Here is a 19,019-nt window from a genome sequence, read left to right as displayed (position 1 = left end):
ATCATTTTCAAATTATTACTTTGTATGTGACTAAACATGGACACAATGACCGCTAAGGTCAAGGTCATTCTGAGTTGACAGATATAAAGTAATCGGTCAGACCGTGCTCGTGTCAAGGGTGGTGGTCAGACTATATCAAAGCCACTCTTTAATCAGGATATGTGAAAAGGACCAAGATGCCTATGTGTAGTCGCTTAATGAGCTCTTTATGTTGTGTGCTGATCTATTTTTATAAATGTTTCTGTTGTGTTGTCTTTATATGAGAAAAAGAGTCCTTGTAAGCACAACAAATTTCCATAAGGATCAATAAAGCAGTATTTAGTAGTCTTAGTCTTATTCAAGTAATGTTTATATCTTTAAAGCCCATTTTAAATTTCGCAGGACTATCGTAGAGAGACATTTATCATTGGCCTCCTTCAGTCGTAAGGCGTCTAAGTTCACATCTAGAGATGAATGCCTGGGCATTGGCTAAAGACGAAAGTTGTCTAATCTAGAGATGAATGCCTGGGCATTGACAAAGGTCTAAAACTTGTCGGCTGTTGGGTCCGAAGGAACGGCATTCGGCAATACAGTTTGGGGTCAGCGGCGTCTGCCAGAGTGTAGCACAATGTGCTACAAGCTTCATTAGAGTTACCTCTCCTGAATTTTCCTCAAAGTTGACTCCCAACGCTTTTCCCGTGTTTGGGTATAGCCGCCACGCCAGACAGCGGGGTTTTGGATTCTTCTCCTCGGCTGGTAAACAGCCAAGAATTAATGAGCCCCTTTTTTTTATGGGTGCAATAATCGAACGATAATTTAGCATTTAGCCTGTTTCGAGATTTAGAGAGCGAGAAATGCCGGCGCCTTAAACAAGGAACTTAACAATGATCTATTGGAATGTTGACTTGAAATTTTGATCCTTACCGCGATGGCCATTTTAGCCAATGTTCTCCAGATGTACAAGGCCAGGATGCTGGAGCTGACCGCCTTTTCGGCATCCGGTCGTCTAGACCTTTTCTTGAGCTCAGAGACCAGGGTTAAGTAGCACTCGGTAAGCAGTGTCACGAGACTCCTGGACAGATCTTCGTTCATGGTGTCCACTGGATGGCCAACGTCAATTTTTGACGACAGAGCTTGATGCTTCACAATTTTGGCGGCGAGGAAAGGTCGAAGAACAGCGCCGAATACTTGAACGCACTCCTTGAATCCCAGGACTCTAGATCTGATGTGAAAATAGATATTCGGAACTCTAAAACTAGATCTATTGTGTTTTTCAATGGTAAGAGAAAAAAAAAACAGAAAAAAGAAGAAAATATAAATAAAAATCCTTAAAAAAAATAATGAATTATCTAAGTGGAAAAACTCCACATTTACAGCCATAGATATCTATATATCTAAATCTATAATGTAAAAGTTATTTCGCTAATTCGATATCAAACAAAATAATTAGTTGCCAATAATGTATTTTCTAGTTGGTTAATTTTTTTAAAATTGATATATAATATGTTACGTATAATAAATAATGGTTTAAAGTTTGAACTTGATACGAGAAGGGATGTGGGAGAAATAACGAAGGGATGTGGGAGACATAACGTGTACAATTATCCAAGGGGACAAAATTCTAAATATTTAGCGATATTTGTGAATACTAAAGAATTGATTCCCTAGTTGGTGTCAAACAAAATAGCCAATTATCAGTAAATAATTGACTAATTGACATGTCACAAATCTAGGCACATAATGAGATGTCACTAATGTGGCACATAATAAGATGTCACTATTGAGGCTAACCTAAAACGAAGTGTCATGTCGTCTAAAGCTTGTTTTAGTCCATCCGTCAGAAGAACTTCTTTGTCACAGTGAAAGTCAGACACTAAGAGATCTACCAGAGATGCCGCCATGCGACTCTGAACTTGTAGAGACAAAGAGCTGTGGTTCAAATCCTGAGCTAGTTTGTCTAGCAGTAAAAAAACGATGCTTTCACCTGTAACAGTTTATAAAGTAAACAAAAACTAGTTTAGTAATAACAAAAAGTCACAGTGAAGTTAACTTTACAATTCTAAGTACTTTTACTGGTAGGCCTACTTATAAGAAAACTCAAGTAAAATCATTTTTTTTACATTGAAACTATACTTCTACAGATAAAAACAGTGTGCCTGTGGTTTTGGCAATATGTCTCAAAGACTTAGCATGTCCGTAGCATGTACATATGACTTAGCATGTCCGTAGCATGTCCATATGACTTAGCATGTCCGTAGCATGTCCATATGACTTAGCATGTCCGTAGCATGTACATATGACTTAGCATGTCCGTAGCATGTCCATATGACTTAGCATGTCCGTAGCATGTACATATGACTTAGCATGTCTATAGCATGTACATATGACTTAGTATGTCCTTATGTCTTAGCATCTCCATATGAATTAGCATGTCCATATGACTTAGCATCTGTATATGAAAGCATGTTCATATGGATTAGCATGTCCTTATGTCTTAGCATGTCTATATGACTTAGCATGTCTCAATGACTTAGCAATAAGTTAGCATGCCAATATGTCTTAGCACAGTGTTTCCCAAACTGTGTTCCGCAGAGCCCTAGTGTTCCGCCAGGTCTAAATAGATTTTCCACAAACTACTGGAACAGTTACCTTGTACCATTAACTTGTCACATTAACCATGTTAATCAATCTCTCTAAAAAAATAAGCAAAGTGTTCTATTCAATACTCGGAATGTGCGAAGTGTTCTGATAAAGAGACACTTTGGGAAGCACTGGCTTAGCTTGTTCATATGTTTTAGCATTAATTAGCATGAGAATTCAGAGCGCATACAAGACCAGACAGCCACACAGTTCCAGTCACCATTTTATTGCCATGGCTGGATTATGACCGATTGGTGCCGAAATCATTAAAAAAACACCACTTTCCATGCATACATCCGGCTCAGTAATAGTACTAACTCATTACCAACACTGGCGCTCTTCATTGGTACTATTACTTTCTTTTTGATGATTACAGTCCGTTTTTAGAACTCTAGTTCACAAACGACTTTATTTTTACCAAAAAGTTTCAACACTCCTCTTGATTTAGTCAACACTCTTTAAGCAAATAAAAAAATAGAGTAACATAGAAATAGAAATGATATATTTTGGGGTTTTTGGCACATCGGCACAATTTAGGCCATGTTGTGCCCCATAGAAAGAGAAAATGAAAGCGATATGGAAGGTTGAACAAGTGGAAAGAGATTTTCGAAACATTCTTATTGGCGCCATAGTGAAAGCTCACTGTTACGAACTAAACAAAAAATTTTAGTGCACATATAAATTTGATACAGTGCTAAAAAGTGAAATAAATATCATAATCCTTTTCAAATACATATTTTATATTTGCGTATATAGACCGCATCCCGAATGAAGAGATAAAACAAAATTAATACAGCCATTGGACCCTAACGGTGACCTGCTAACCACTGTTTAAAAATAGTAAACGCTATGGCTCTATGGCCACATCACAAGGTCCTCAGGGCTGGCAAAGACCTTCCCTCAGGGAACAGCACCAGGAAGAAGAGGAAGTCAGAGAAAGCGATGGGAAGACATCAAAATATGGACAGGCCTGTCAGTGAATGAAATTCTATCCAAGGCAAAGGACAGAAAGGAATGGAGAAAGACGGTTGACAGTTCTTGTATGGTGCCCCAACGATCCAACAGACTTTATCAACACTTTTCTATATTCTGTAACAGCTTTGTCTGAATCAGATATGGAAAAATATGTGAAACATTGTACACCTCTTTTGAAACCGCCATTATCTGCTATACACCGGATTTGACCGGATACACCAAAAGGCTAGCCACTTATATCTATCCGCCATTTATTAAAACTCCACAATAAAGGCTGCGTGTCTTATCTTATAAGATACGGACGTTAATTCAAACAAGAAGAGGATGTCATGTATTAGTATCAGCAAATGAAATGTTCAACATCGAAGCAAAGTTTCTCAACCGTCAGACCTACTGAGCACGATAGCCTACGTTGTTCTAAAACAGCGGTTCTCAACCTTTTAAGGAGGGCGACCCCTTTTAGAATCCCCCACTCTGACGAGACCCACTAACACACACACACACTCACAACATCTTGGAAGACAACGGCCACCCGCTCCATCAGAACTACGCCAGGTCGTCGCGAAGTGGGCGACTGCTGTCAATCAAAACAAGAACGGAGCGGTACAAAAACTCGTTCGTACCTCACTCGGTCAGACTCTATCACCGCCACTCATTGATCAGGGAACATAAAATGCACCAAGATACCTGTGTGTAGTCGCTGAATGAACTCTTTATGTTGTCTGTTGTATGTATGTGTATTTTTCTGTTGTGTTGTCTTTATATGAGAAAAGAGTCCTTGTAATCAACAAATTTCAGTAAGGATAAATAAAGCAGTCTTAGTCTTAGTCTTAAGAATAGACAAGAGCAATCTATATTTTCGACGGTCTTAGGCAACCCCTGGCAAATTGTCAATCGACCTCCAAGGGGGTCACGACCCACAGGTTGAGAACCCCTGCTCTAAAACCTTCAATAATGTTTTAAAATTTAAAAATACATACATTGATTTTTAAGTTAATTCCATCAGTACAGTACATACATTGGTGATCAGACGCCAGTGTGCTAGGTTCTGGCTCCACGCACGCTGATTGTGACATGTTCAAGGCTCCAGGCAGTAGTGTCAGACTTGTGATGTTATTTTTGAGAGCAACAGAATGAAGTACGGCTGTGACATTGGCACTGGTGTCAATAATCGCTGACACCTGGACAGGACACGGCAACGATTATCTTATCTTATAAGCGACAGACGATCTTTTAAAGGATAAGATAATTACGTCCTGCGCGTAGTAAAAGTAGACTTGAAAAATAATTTCCTCTGTCACTATTCTTTCTCTCTCTCTCTCTCTCTCTCTCTCTCTCTCTCTCGGACTTTCTAATGTATTAATCTAATTAGATCTAAAATACTGGTACCAAGGGAAATTGTATGTCTTTATTGTACACTTACTTACTAAGACTTAGATTCCCTCGCGCAGTTTGGCGCATTGAGCGGCAAGTTGTCTCCATAGAAATCGGGCTCCGTCAACGTCTGAAGCCTCTCCCCAGCCAGTGTCCTCTGACCTGAGGTCCATCCTTGAAAGTTCGGCGCCAAGCTCTACAAGGACGCCTGTGTTAGCGTTTTCCTCGAATCGGCCTCCATGTTATGTAACCTTTGAGACCAACGATTTATTTTAAAGGACATGTTCCATACGCGACGAACACAACCTCATTAACTGGTCGAGTGGCCAGTTTGGTAAGTTAAGTGAGTAAAGTTCCCCTTTCAGACCTTGCGATCTATAGGGCAGATGATGTAAATGTCGTGTTTCTGTGGCCCACGGTTAACGAGGGTGTCAAATGGCCAGCACAACGACCAACAGCCTTTACTTTTCCCCAACTAATGTCAGGTAATTTTTACAGTTGGGTTGATTCCGAGGCGCCCTAAAGATTTCGAAATTTAAAATCCCAGTCTTCATCAGGATTTGATCCCGGGACCCATCGGTTCGGAAGCCAAGCGCTGCTTTACCACTAAGCCACCGTGACTGCCCCTCTCAGTTTGGTAAAAGATTTCTATATAGTTTCTTATAGTTATACTGTTTTTTTGTTTGGTGTAATGCACAAATTGTAAGACAAATTTCCATACGGACAATAAAGATTATTATTATTATTATTATTATTTGTTATGAAATTTCTCACTCCTAAAATCAGTCTTTGAAACTTCTGCTGAGCCTTTTTTTTTAATATATTTTTGCAGATATCTTCCATGTCTCGCTAGCAGACGTCACTTCTGGGTTGTGAAAATTTTATTCATAGGGCGGGGGTGCCTTACGAGCAATAGCTTGGCTTGTGTAAATAGACCGCGACCTTTGGATAATAGCCCCTGACCTTTTCTATTCGGCATACTACTTCCTGATTGGTTAAACTCTGACCTAAAAAAAAAGATTCATGCTAAAGGTTTTCACTTGCTCTCATCCGAATCACAAGAAAGATGACGCCTATTATAAGTTATCCAGACAAGATCAGCGTCAAAATCTTTCGCCTCAGGACCAGACACAACAGAATGAGACAACATATGTTCCGGAACGCTGAAAATTGGAACCAGTGAAATCTGCCCATCTAGAGAATGCTGACCATGTCTTTCAAAACTGCACCCATTATCTAGAGGCCCGAACAAGACACTGGCCCCAAAACACAACAAAAGAAAGAAAACTCTATGAAGAGCTCTCTGATTTGGAAACTACTGAGGAATTCATCTCATATATTGGTCTAGACGTCTGAACACTCCGACAGTTCATCTCATATATTGGTCTAGTCGTCTGAACACTCCAACAGTTCATCTCATATATTGGTCTAGTCATCTGAACACTCCAACAGTTCATCTCATATATTGGTCTAGTCATCTGAACACTCCAACAGTCCATCTTATATATTGGTCTAGTCATCTGAATACTCCAACAGTTCATCTCATATATTGGTCTAGTCATCTGAACACTCCAACAGTCCATCTTATATATTGGTCTAGTCATCTGAACACTCCAACAGTTCATCTCATGTATTGGTCTAGTCATATGAACGCTCCAACATAACAACGAGAACAGGGAAGAAGACTTGCCTTAAGCTTTGGATCAAATTCAAATCTAGACTTGAGCGTCTCGATACATTCATCCAGTGATTCCTCATCGTAATCCTCCTCAAGATATGTTTGACAGCAAGCCATGAATGTCTGTTTGAGAACCTCTCTTTGTTCGGCGGGTACCAGGCCAAGACGAAGTACGACCATGACCTTGCTGGGTACAACGATATAACTTTCGTCAGATCGCAAAATCAATCAATAATAAAAATCAGTGTTGTTATAGTCATCAAGGTCGTTTTTTAAGTCTATTTGTCGACATATGGGGGGTGGGGGGGAACTGAGATTCGTGTGACCGAGATCATTGAGGCTTTAACACTGAACTTCAGTGTCAGAACATGTGAGCAGTTTAGACCAATAGCTCGTTGCCTTGTCGTACAAACCTATGACGTGGCGAAGAGCTATTGGTCTAAACACACAAGTCAGTGTTAAGGTCTTCTATAAGGTACGGTCTTGGTGTGTGACCCAGTAAGCAAGTCATTTAGTTCTCCATAGAGGTTGTGACATGCAACTGGACTAGTCACCCACTAAGTTACAAACTCTCTCTCTCTTTTTCTTTCTGTCCCTCTCTCTCTTTCTGTCCCTCTCTCTCTCTTTTTCTGTCTCTCTCTCTTTCTGTCAATCTCTCTTTCTGTCTCTCTCTCTCTTTCTCTCTCTCTCTTTCTGTCTCTCTCTCTTTTTGTCTCTCTCTTTCTGTCTCTCTCTCTTTCTGTCTCTCTCTCTTTCTTTCTGTCTCTCTTTCTGTCCCTCTCTCTGTCTCTCTCTCTTTCTGTCTCTTTCTGTCTCTCTCTCTCTTTCTGTCTCTATCTCTCTTTATGTCCCTCTCTCTTTTTCTGTCTCTCCCACACACTCTCTCTCTCTCTGTGGACAGTAAGACGACTTATGAGCTACCTGTGTTTGGTAGATTATTTCCATATTTGGAGGAACGCCTGGTCAAAAAAAAAAGACTTGTGGATGGTAGATATAGATTTGAATAATTAAAGACAGCGTTTCCAAACTGTGCTCTGCTGAACCCTAGTGTTCCGTGAGGCCTGAATAGGTATTCCACGAACTACTGAAATAATTAACTTGTAGGTCACAACGCGAATTACACTCTCTAAAAAAAAGGATGTGTTCCGCTAAATACTCTAAATGTGCGAAGTGTTCCGTTACGGAAAACGTCTGGGAAACACTGATTTAAGAGTTAAGAAATCATGGTTTGGGTTAGGTTTATTATCTTGCGATTATGACTGTATATTACTATACTGATATTGTGAATAAAAGTTGAGTTGATTATATTAAAGAAAAGACTTTAAGCCCCCTATTCAAATCTGTGAATCCAATTAACGCAAACACATAGGCCCATATGGTAGATTGAATAAGCTGTCTGGAGCATCACACTTTATGTATACATTCTTACATATATTATTTAATACGAAACTAAAACCTAACCTAGTCCCGCAAGTAGAAGTAGTTCCCCTTTCTGACCTTGCGATCTAGGGGGCAGATGAAGTAAATGTCATCTGTTTCTTTGGCCCATGGTTAACGAGGAAATCATGTGGCCAGCACAACGGCCAACCGCCTTTACTATTCCCCAACTAATGTCAGGTCCCCATTATAGCTGGGTAGACTCAGAGGCGCCCTAAAGATCCCGAAATTTAAAATAATCTCCGTTATCACCAGGATTAGAACCCGTCCCCCTCAGTTCAGAATCCAAGCGCTTTACCACTCAGCCACCACACCTTCACCTAGTCCCAGGACTAACACGAACTACTCACTGGATAGTCCCAGGACTAAAAGGAATTACTCACTGGATAATCCCAGGACTAAAAGGAATTACTCACTGGATAGTCCCAGGACTAACAAGAATTACTCACTGGATAGTCCCAGGACTAAAAGGAATTACTCACTGGATAGTCCCAGGACTAACAAGAATTACTCACTGGATAGTCCCAGGACTAACAAGAATTACTCACTGGATAGTCCCAGGACTAACAAGAATTACTCACTGGATAGTCCCAGGACTAAAAGGAATTACTCACTGGATAGTCCCAGGACTAACAGGAATTACTCACTGGATAGTCCCAGGACTAACAAGAATTACTCACTGGATAGTCCCAGGACTAACAAGAATTACTCACTGGATAGTCCCAGGACTAACACGAATTACTCACTGGATAGTCCCAGGACTAACAGGAATTACTCACTGGATAGTCCCAGGACTAACAGGAATTACTCACTGGATAGTCCCAGGACTAACAAGAATTACTCAATGGATAGTCCCAGGACTAACAAGAATTACTCACTGTATAGTCCCAGGACTAACAAGAATTACTCACTGGATAGTCCCAGGACTAAAAGGAATTACTCACTGGATAGTCCCAGGACTAAAAGGAATTACTCACTGTATAGTCCCAGGACTAACAAGAATTACTCACTGGATAGTCCCAGGACTAACAAGAATTACTCACTGGATAGTCCCAGGACTAACACAAATTACTCACTGGATAGTCCCAGGACTATAAGGAATTACTCACTGGATAGTCCCAGGACGAACAGAAATTACTCACTGGATAGGCCCAGGACTATAAGGAATTACTCACTGGATAGTCCCAGGACGAACAGAAATTACTCACTGGATAGGCCCAGGACTAACACGAATTACTCACTGGATAGTCCCCGACCAGTCTGCGACGGTAAAAAAAGATCGTTTTTCTGGTGGGAGGTCCTCAAAATTTCTGATAGCTTTGACAAAAACCTTATCTGTAGCAGCCTTCATACGTAGCATGTCGTGCGCCTGGCCGAGAACCTCCATCAAGAAGTTATCAAACTAAATGTCAATCACAAAGAGAAAATTATCTAATATCTATCCAGAATCACAGAATAAATACAGATTAAATTTACAATTAATGACCTGGCAATTAAAATGGTATTCAATCTAGATCGTTTCGTATTCGCGTTCATTACAAATACACACACACACAAACACACACACGCACGCACCACACACACACATACACACATACACACAGACAGAGATCAAGGAATTTTTATAACAAATGTTTCAAACTTTTACATCGATTTCCCTTATGAGATGAACGAAAATTTACAAGGATTATAGTATTTCACGTGGCTGCACCCAGATGTGACCTACATATTCTGCCAGAATCTACACAGACAAAACCATAGTCTGCCGGTGGCCGAATCAAGACTTCATTTCGCCGTCATTGCCTGTTTTTTTTTTTTTGGTAGCTTTGGAGAAGAATTAAGCCTTAGAAAACGGGTGAACTACAAATAAATTGGAAAAGGCTGCAGCCAAGAGAAGAACAGTTCATGTAGGATTGTGGATTACGTGATTCTGGGAGTACAAAGGATAAAGTGAAAACAAAATGATGTCAACATTTTACGAAAACAGGACACCCTTTTTGACCTATTATTGTTTGTTGTTTGTAAAATGTTTTACATGTTTCGGATGTTCCTTCAGAGTTGAAGATAGTTTACTTCCTAGTCCAAACCTCCCGCAGGACGACGGGGGATGGGAGCGGGCAGGGTTTGAACCCTCGACGGTCGATATATCCGAACGACAGTCCAGCGCACAAACCGCACGACCAGGCAGCCATCCTTATTATTAAAACAATACACAATCATGGCATTGTAGTTTGGGTATTTTAATCGTGGTCACAGAACTCCAAATGGCACTAATGTTTTTATTGAAAATTTTCACAATAAATTAAACTAGGTCAAGGACGCTTCATCGAACAAAATGGCCAACAAAATAAGAGAGACAGGTGAACGTACAAACTTTGATTAAACCGAATGCATCTTTTTAAAAAAACCACGTCTTTACACTGGATGCACTAAAAAGTGTGCTGTCTATTTCGTTTTTCGGCTATGGCCAAATGGACCTCATTCACCAATCGTAAACAAACAACATTTAGTCACGTGATCTTATTAATAAAACAACGAAAAAAACTGTCACGTGACAACCATCATGAATTAAACATGAGATCGTAAATTATATAGAAGAGATAGAGCACCACGTGGCTAAATGTTGTTTGTTTACGGTTGGTGAATGAGGTCCATTATGATTCACGGTGCCCCCTCTGCGGGGAAGAAGAGGAAACCGTGCCTCATATTCTGTTTGACTGCACCAGACTTGCTGATCTCCGTCTCGACAGGGTGTGGGAAACCCAAAATAAATTCTCGACCTGTATGGTGACGTGTACGCACTACGCAAGACAGCAGGGTTTCTGTCCAGGGCTTTTGCAAGCGAGGATTTGAGCCTCTCAAGCCCTCACTCAAATGGAGTTTGATGATGATGCTGATTTCTTTTTCCGGTTTCCAACTGCTCTCATCCACCCTCTTTCAACACACATTTCGCACCATCCCACGTCCACACGCTGCGCACCGATGGTAACAGTAGGTAATGGACTATAACTGACTTACTGGTAAACACATTAAAGTAAGTAAGGTTCCCGTTTCAGACCTTGCGATCAATAGGGTAGATGATGTTAAGGTCATCTGTTTCTGTGGTCTACGGTTAGCGATGGTGTCATGTGGCCAGCATAACGACCAACCGCTTTTACTTTCCCCAACTAAAGTTAGGTACCCATTAGAGTTTGGTGGACTCAGGGGCGCCCTAAAAAATATTCCTAAATTCAAAATCCAAGGCTTCACCGAGATTTGAACCCAGGACCACAGGCTTGGAAGCCAAGCACTTAAACACGGCCCACACTGATATTCATAACTAGGGTGAGTTACCTTGAAGTCGATGTGCGTTTCCATGTACTCACTGTATTCCTCCAGGATGACCTTTAGGGTCAGCTCAACCACGGCCAAGGTCACTTTGTTGTGCTGTAGGTCTTTGAGGAATCTGTTCAGGATCTAGTACAGTACACAGAGAAATGACACATTTAGGATTTGATATTATGTATATGTGTATATACATCTTACAAATATTCGGGGTTCGCAAAGACCTTCCTTCAGGAAACAGTACCAGGGAAAAGAGGAGGAGGCAGACAGATAAAGCGATGGGAGGACAACATAAAAGAATGGACGGGCCTGCCATTGAAGGAGGTTCTATCTTAGGCAGAAGACAGAAAGCAATAGAAAAAGACGGTCGACAAATTTTGCATGGTGCCCCAACGGTCAACAGACTAAGGGTTAGGTAAAGGTAAAATACACATTTACTCAGTTGCGGCCTTAGCAGTGCGCGAGGGCCTCTATGGCCATATCACAAGGTCCTCAGGGATCGCTAAAGCCTTCATTCAGTGAACGGTACCAGGAAAGAGAAGAGGAGGCGGACAGAGAAAGCGATGGGAAGACAACATAAAAGAATGGACGGGCCTGCCATTGACAGAGATTCCACCAAAAGCAAAAGACAGAAAGAAATGGAGAAAGACGGTCAACAGATCTTGTGTGGTGCCCCAACGGTCCAACAGACTAGGAGATATACGAAGGGAAAGATACATTCTTATTTGTATTTTTTACTGAGGATACTTGGATTCTCAAAAACTTTTGGTTACCCATGAGTGAAATCCATTGAATAGGTAGCTAAGACCAAATGGAGAAAAAAAAAAGCTTTTCTTTGAGTTGACTTAGTGTCACTCCGTTGGAGATTCATATATAGTGTATTTGTAGATAGTGGGCTTCAGTGGAAACCATTGCTTAATAATAAAAATCATGTATCTTTTCGTGGTTTAAACCACAAAACATGTTTAATGATAATAATAAACATTCATTCAATTCAAACATTACAGTGAAGTTGACACTAGGAAGTGATCTTTTATCCAATAATTTAATTGTCTAGCGAACGTAAGAAATCTTTTTTTTTTTTTGTTTATGATTAAAGGTTCGCATCTTTTCTGCGATGTCCATGCCTTAAATCAGTGATGCCCAAAATACGGCCCGCGGGCCAGATCCGGCCCGAGATGTGGTTCCATCCGGCCCGCCGAACCGTCGGCACAAAAGTGTAGAAAATTCCCTCCCTCCAAAAAAAAAAAAAAAAAAGATGGATTGGTATTATGACTTTTAACATGTGTACGTTTATGAAATTGGGAAGCCGAAGAAACTACTAATGGACTGTGAATGTAGAATCTAACAGGACATGTGAACTATCTTTACTTTTTTTTTTGTGGAACATGATGATAATCCAAAATATTTGATTTGTAAAGAAAGTGTGGCTGTTTAAAAAAAAAAATAAAAAAAAACATAAACGGCATTGTAAAACAAATCTGACGCCATTCTTGCTTTGAGCCGCGAATATAAGATTCTTATACTACGCCTAGCAGTCGTGGGATCGATGGGAATATTTACCAAAAAGAGACAAGAAAATAAGTCGGTAGTTAAATAGCTACCAATGATAAGTGATATTCACATTTTAAGCAGAGACGTGAAGCCATTTTCCCGACGCGTAAAAACTAAGATCAACTTTAAATGCCCCATTAAGAGAGCCACAGGTCTCTAATAAAATTGTTTCAGATCAATTTCATTTCGTTGTTGTACCTTTTCGGTCATATGGCCCGCGACACGAGTGTCGAAAACAAAAATGGCCCGCCGGTCGAATTAGGTTGGGCATCACTGCCTTAAATGATGTTGTTTTTTTTCATGGGTAATTTTTTTTTCTCAAATAGATAGATGTTCAAGTGGGGTTGGTTGCCAAAACTATCAACATTTAGGCTTTTATGAAGTTTATTATCATTTCGAATATATAAATTAAAGGAATATTTTGTGTCGATGTAAACACTAACTGCATTAAAGTTAGAATAAAGTTCCCCTTTCAGACTTTGTGGTCTATAGAGCAGATGCTGTACATGTCATCTGTTTCTGTGGCCTACGGTTAACGAGGGTGTCAAAATTAGAAAGCCAGACAAGATTTGGCTTGAAGGTACATGGCTGGGGTCTGCTCCAGTTACGAAAAAATACATAGAGCATGAAACCTAGTGTTGTAAACTAGTGGACAACACAACGGCCGGGTGTTGCGTGTTTATGTTTCTTGTTGTGTGTTGTGGACTGATCTGTACTGGTGTGTCAAACTGGCTTGGTGTCTTGTGTGTGTGTACTGTGTGTATTATGAACTGTTTTGTCATTCTTGTGTAACAAAGCCTAATGATTTAGAAAGTGACCACACTGGGATTATCAATAACAGCTTTAATGATAAACGGAATAAAGTAAAGGAATGGACCTCATTCACCAATCGTCAACGAACAACATTTAGCCACGTGGTTCTCTATCTCTTCTATATAATTTACGATCTCATGTTTAATTCATGATGGTTGTCACGTGACAGTTTTCCCCGTTGTTTTATCAATAAGATCACGTGACTAAATGTTGTTTGTTTACGATTGGTGAGTGAGGTCCATTGAGCCGCCACCTATAGCATCTAACCCTAAAACTAGAAGCGACGAGCCCATATCGTTCAGGGTTATGGGAGTTACACATTGTGATCAGTGGCGTCAGTAGGGTCGGTGACAGAAGGTGCGGCCCGCACTCCCTAGTGACATAACTGGCTGTGGTTGAGTTCTCCAAGGTATAAGGGCATTCCATCATTACAGATGTAATGATTACAAACTATGGTCTCCTTGTAATCGATTCCTGATGCAATGATTACAAACTATGGGCTCCTTGTAATCGATTCCTGATGCAATGATTACAAACTATGGGCTCGTTGTAATCGATTCCTGATGCAATGATTACAAACTATGGTCTCCTTGTAATCGATTCCTGATGCAATGATTACAAACTATGGTCTCCTTGTAATCGATTCCTGATGCAATGATTACAAACTATGGTCTCATTGTAATCGATTCTTGAACTCACCGACACTGAGAAGCAACGGTGCACGCTGAATACGCTGCAGCTAGCCGCCCCCCTATTTGTTTTTCTTTTAATCTGCCCACTTCTTAATTTACGTTTCTCTAAGTTAGTTTATACACTTAACTCTTTCTCTCCGTAATTATTTACCACATTCTGGTGGAATCAACGTTGGTATTGTCTGTTAGACTAAGACTAAGACTAAGACTGCTGTATTGATCCTTATGGAAATTTGTTGTGATTACAAGGACTCTTTTCTCATATAAAGACAACACAACAGAAACATACACATAAATACAACAGACACAACATAGAAAGTTCATTCAGCGACTACACACAGGCATCTTGGTCCTATTCATGTTTCCTGAACAACAAGTGGCGTTGATATTGTCTGACCGAATGAGGTACGAACGAGTTTTTCTATCGCTCTGTTCTTGTTTTGATTGACAGTAGTCGCCCACTTAGCGACGACCTGACGTAGTTCTGATGGAGCGGATGGCCGTTGTCTTCCAAGATTTTTTCGATTTTCCTTAGATACTTTTGTTCAAAAAGTTCCTTTAAATGTGGTAATGTTGCGAGTGTAATTTCTGATGCTTTTTCATGACGTTTTCTAGACATCGCAACAGTTTAGATGACGCGTTGCCTTGCCAACAAGTTATTCCGTATGTTAGCAGATTTTGTATAGTCGCGCCGTAAAAAGTATTTAGGATCTTCTTATTTAGTTTAAAGCTAGGAGAGAAAAAGTTAAAGCCGTTTGAGAGAATTCTTATAAACGTATAAAAAAGGTTTATATTTTAAACAAGCCATCGAAAGATTCTATTAAACTATTAATACACTTACACATCTGACCAGACTATCTGTCAAATACTTGTTAGTATCGGCCATGTCCACCATCAGTACGCCCACAATGCAGATGGCGAGTTGTCTGAGGAGGTCTGGCGGCAGGCGACATTTTGTAAGATTGTTGATCAAACTGTGCGAAGATGGAGCAAATTAAAGTCAAGTACCACTTTCAGACATTGCGATCTATAGGGCGGATGGTGTAAAGTGCATCTGTTCTATGGCCGGGGGTTAACGAGGGTGTCATGTGGCCAGCACAACGACCAACCACCTTTACTTCCCAAACTAATGTCAGGTACTCATAAGAACTGGGTGGACTCAGCGGCGACCTAAACATCTCGAAATTTATAATACCAGTTTTCATCAAGAATACATCTAAACAAAAATCTTATTGACACATGTTTATCTAAACAAGAATCTTACTGACACATAAGGTTTATCTAAACAAGAATCTTACTGACACATAAGGTTTATCTAAACAAAAATCTTATTGACACATGTTTATCTAAACAAGAATCTTACTGACACATAAGGTTTATCTAAACAAGAATCTTACTGACACATAAGGTTTATCTAAACAAGAATCTTACTGACACATAAAGTTTATCTAAACAAGAATCTTAGTGACACATAAGGTTTATCTAAAAAAAAATCTTACTGACACATAAGGTTTATCTAAACGAGAATCTTAGTGACACATAAGGTTTATCTAAACGAGGATCTTACTGACACATAAGGTTTATCTAAACAAGAATCTTAGTGACACATAAGGTTTATCTAAAAAAAAATCTTACTGACACATAAGGTTTATCTAAACGAGAATCTTAGTGACACATAAGGTTTATCTAAACGAGGATCTTACTGACACATAAGGTTTATCTAAACGAGAATCTTACTGACACATAAGTTTTATCTAAACAAGAATCTTACTGACACATAAGGTTTATCTAAACGAGAATCTTACTGACACATAAGGTTTATCTAAACGAGGATCTTACTGACACATAAGGTTTATCTAAACAAGAATCTTACTGACACATAAGGTTTATCTAAACAAGAATCTTACTGATACATTAAGTTTATCTAAATAGAATCTTACTGATACATTAAGTTTATCTAAACAAGAATCTTACTAACATTGTAACACATAAGGTTTATCTAAACAAGAATCTTACTGACACATAAGGTTTATCTAAACAAGAATCTTTCTGACACATAAGGTTTATCTAAATAGAATCTTACTGATACATTAAGTTTATCTAAACAAAAATCTTACTGACACATAAGGTTTATCTAAACAAGAATCTTACTAACATTGTGACACATAAGATTTATCTAAACAAGAATCTTACTGACACATAAGGTTTATCTAATCAAGAATCTTACTGACACATAAGGTTTATCTAAACAAGAATCTTACTGACACATAAGGTTTATCTAAACAAGAATCTTACTGACACATAAGGTTTATCTAAACAAGAATCTTACTGACACATAAGGTTTATCTAAACAAGAATCTTACTGACACATAAGGTTTATCTAAACAAGAATCTTACTGACACATAAGGTTTATCTAAGCGATAATCTTACTGACACATAAGTTTTATCTAAACACAAATCTTACTGATACATTAAGTTTATCTAAGCATTCGAAAATTCCAAAAGACTCAAGAGAGTTGTCAAACCTTTTAGCTATCTCTGACACGTATTCGTCCTGTAGCCACTCCCCCATCTCGTGTTTCTGGGGTCCACGGCTCCACAACTTGGACATATTCAAAGCTATGAACTGATGTATTCTGTGGGGTGGGAAACTGACTCCCTGCATGCGAGGAAAAAATTTCACATGACCACGTACCAGTCTTACTTACAAGTCTAGTGTAAGGGATAGTATTATTATTATTATTATTATTATAGCTATTATATAGCGCTACTTTCATGCTTATAGCATGCTCAGAGCGCTTTTGGTCCAATCTCATTTGTGGACCAGTGTGTGTGTGGGGGGGGGGAGGGGGTATCTAGGAGCTGGTTTTCCGTGCTGCCTTTAAACGCAACTCTGCCCGAGTCGGGTGTCGAACCTCGAGCCCCCTTCTAGGTAGCCAAGCCAAGCCAAGTTCAAGTTCACTTGCGAAATGTAAACAAGAAAAACATTTTTTTAAAAATCTTAAAAAAAAAAAAGCTTACTTTTATCAACTAATTTTGATAAGTCACTTGATTAAATTTGTAATAGATCTAGACTAACAATAAAAAGCATTTATAAAAATAAATCTAAAAAAAAAAAAAGGAACGACCTGATTTCGAGTTTGTGGACTAAAGCCTTCTCAGGATTCTCGAGCTAACGCGGTAACCACTCTTCTAGTGAAAAGTCTTTGAACATTGAAGATTGTCTAGTTATCTATTGTTTCTATTTCATGTTTGTGTTCATTAAGACGGCAGCCTAATGTATTATTGCGATTTGGTCGTGCCATAGGCGTAGCGTACTGCGCTTAAGTATGAAGACGCGATCTCACGTCTTCATGCTCAACTGAGAGGGTGTAATGTTACCAGCACAACGCCCTTTCCCCATGTTTTCTACAATTGATTAATAATTAAATTGAGTGAGTACATCAATTGGATTGAAACGAAATCCTTCTGTTTCAAATGTAATCTTCGATGGGATTCAGCTCACTCAGCCACCACTCACAAAAATACCAAAAATATCAAGAACTAACAGGGGCGTAGCTGTGGGGAGATGAGGGGGAGATATTGAAGATCCCCCCGGGCCCCCAAATCCCTAGCTACGCTCCTGAGAACTAACATGGGTCAAACTCGAAATATTTAGGCTTATTTTTCTGAAAATGGTAATAAACCAAAAAGGGGAGGGGTGGTGAGGAATCGCTTACTTGGGTGTGTTCAGTCTCCTGAAACTTGTTCAGAAAATGCTGCGTCACGGCTACGATGTCCTCTTCTTCCACCAGCTGATTGAAGAGCGTCTCATCTTCCGCCTCTTCCTTGAGACGCCTTTCTTCCTCCGTCTCAAATAGAGCGGATGCCCTGGGAGCCGTGGCTTAGGAAGAAAAACATAGATCTAGTGTGTTAGTATCGAAGTAATTGTGTGTTACACGTGGGCTGCGTCAATAACATAGCAGACGTGAGCAAAGGAAGTATTAGTTGTAAATTGAAGGGAGCATTTATTAAATTTTATTTACAAAAATAAAATTAAAAAAAATACCCTCCTTTTTCCTAAAATAAAGAAAAAAGCACTTTTCATCTATCAAGGCTAAACAGCTACTTGCTACATGGCTACGCGACATAGCTACGTGCTAATTTTTTATTAGCAGCCCCCGAAAGGGGAATAGACGCTATTAGTTTTTGTGTATTCTGTCCGTCCGTCCGTCCCGTTTATATCTCGTAAACTAGAAAAGATAGAAAATCCGATATCATGATATTTTAGACCATTCAAAGTTCTTATGCAACGGTTACTTTTTTCTTTTCTAAAAACGTAAATTTAATTTTTAAAATCAACTATGCGAGAAGTTTTTTCATAACATTACACCATTTTTACAACTATTCACAATTAACTGTAATAAACACGGGAGGCTATTTAGTAAGGGTAATGACAATATGTCATAATGGAAATACATTTATGCAAACTGTTTTAGATTTTTAGTCAAAAATATTTTTTCTTACAATTGTATTGCTAAGTTATGTAAGTTCTATCATACTAACTACTACA

General features: G+C 39.3%; 1 protein-coding gene across 1 annotated transcript in view; it reads right to left on the bottom strand.

Annotated features, from left to right (window-relative positions):
• LOC106053463 (uncharacterized) overlaps positions 1-19,019 on the bottom strand; it is a 64,786-nt gene that overhangs the window by 22,726 nt on the left and 23,041 nt on the right. Inside the window, exons 15-23 of the mRNA XM_056040757.1 lie at positions 18,187-18,350; positions 16,993-17,126; positions 15,308-15,440; positions 11,417-11,539; positions 9,325-9,485; positions 6,659-6,833; positions 4,613-4,775; positions 1,771-1,963; positions 904-1,201 (exon numbers count right to left, since the gene is read on the bottom strand). Of these exons, the coding sequence (XP_055896732.1) occupies positions 904-1,201; positions 1,771-1,963; positions 4,613-4,775; positions 6,659-6,833; positions 9,325-9,485; positions 11,417-11,539; positions 15,308-15,440; positions 16,993-17,126; positions 18,187-18,350 (1,544 nt within the window). The remainder of the gene's footprint in view (positions 1-903; positions 1,202-1,770; positions 1,964-4,612; positions 4,776-6,658; positions 6,834-9,324; positions 9,486-11,416; positions 11,540-15,307; positions 15,441-16,992; positions 17,127-18,186; positions 18,351-19,019) is intronic.

Source organism: Biomphalaria glabrata, chromosome 9 (assembly GCF_947242115.1).
Source record: "Biomphalaria glabrata chromosome 9, xgBioGlab47.1, whole genome shotgun sequence".
NCBI classification, from domain to species: Eukaryota; Metazoa; Mollusca; class Gastropoda; family Planorbidae; genus Biomphalaria; species Biomphalaria glabrata.
Note: the sequence above shows the minus strand (reverse complement) of the source record. Positions and strands in the feature narration are given on the sequence as shown.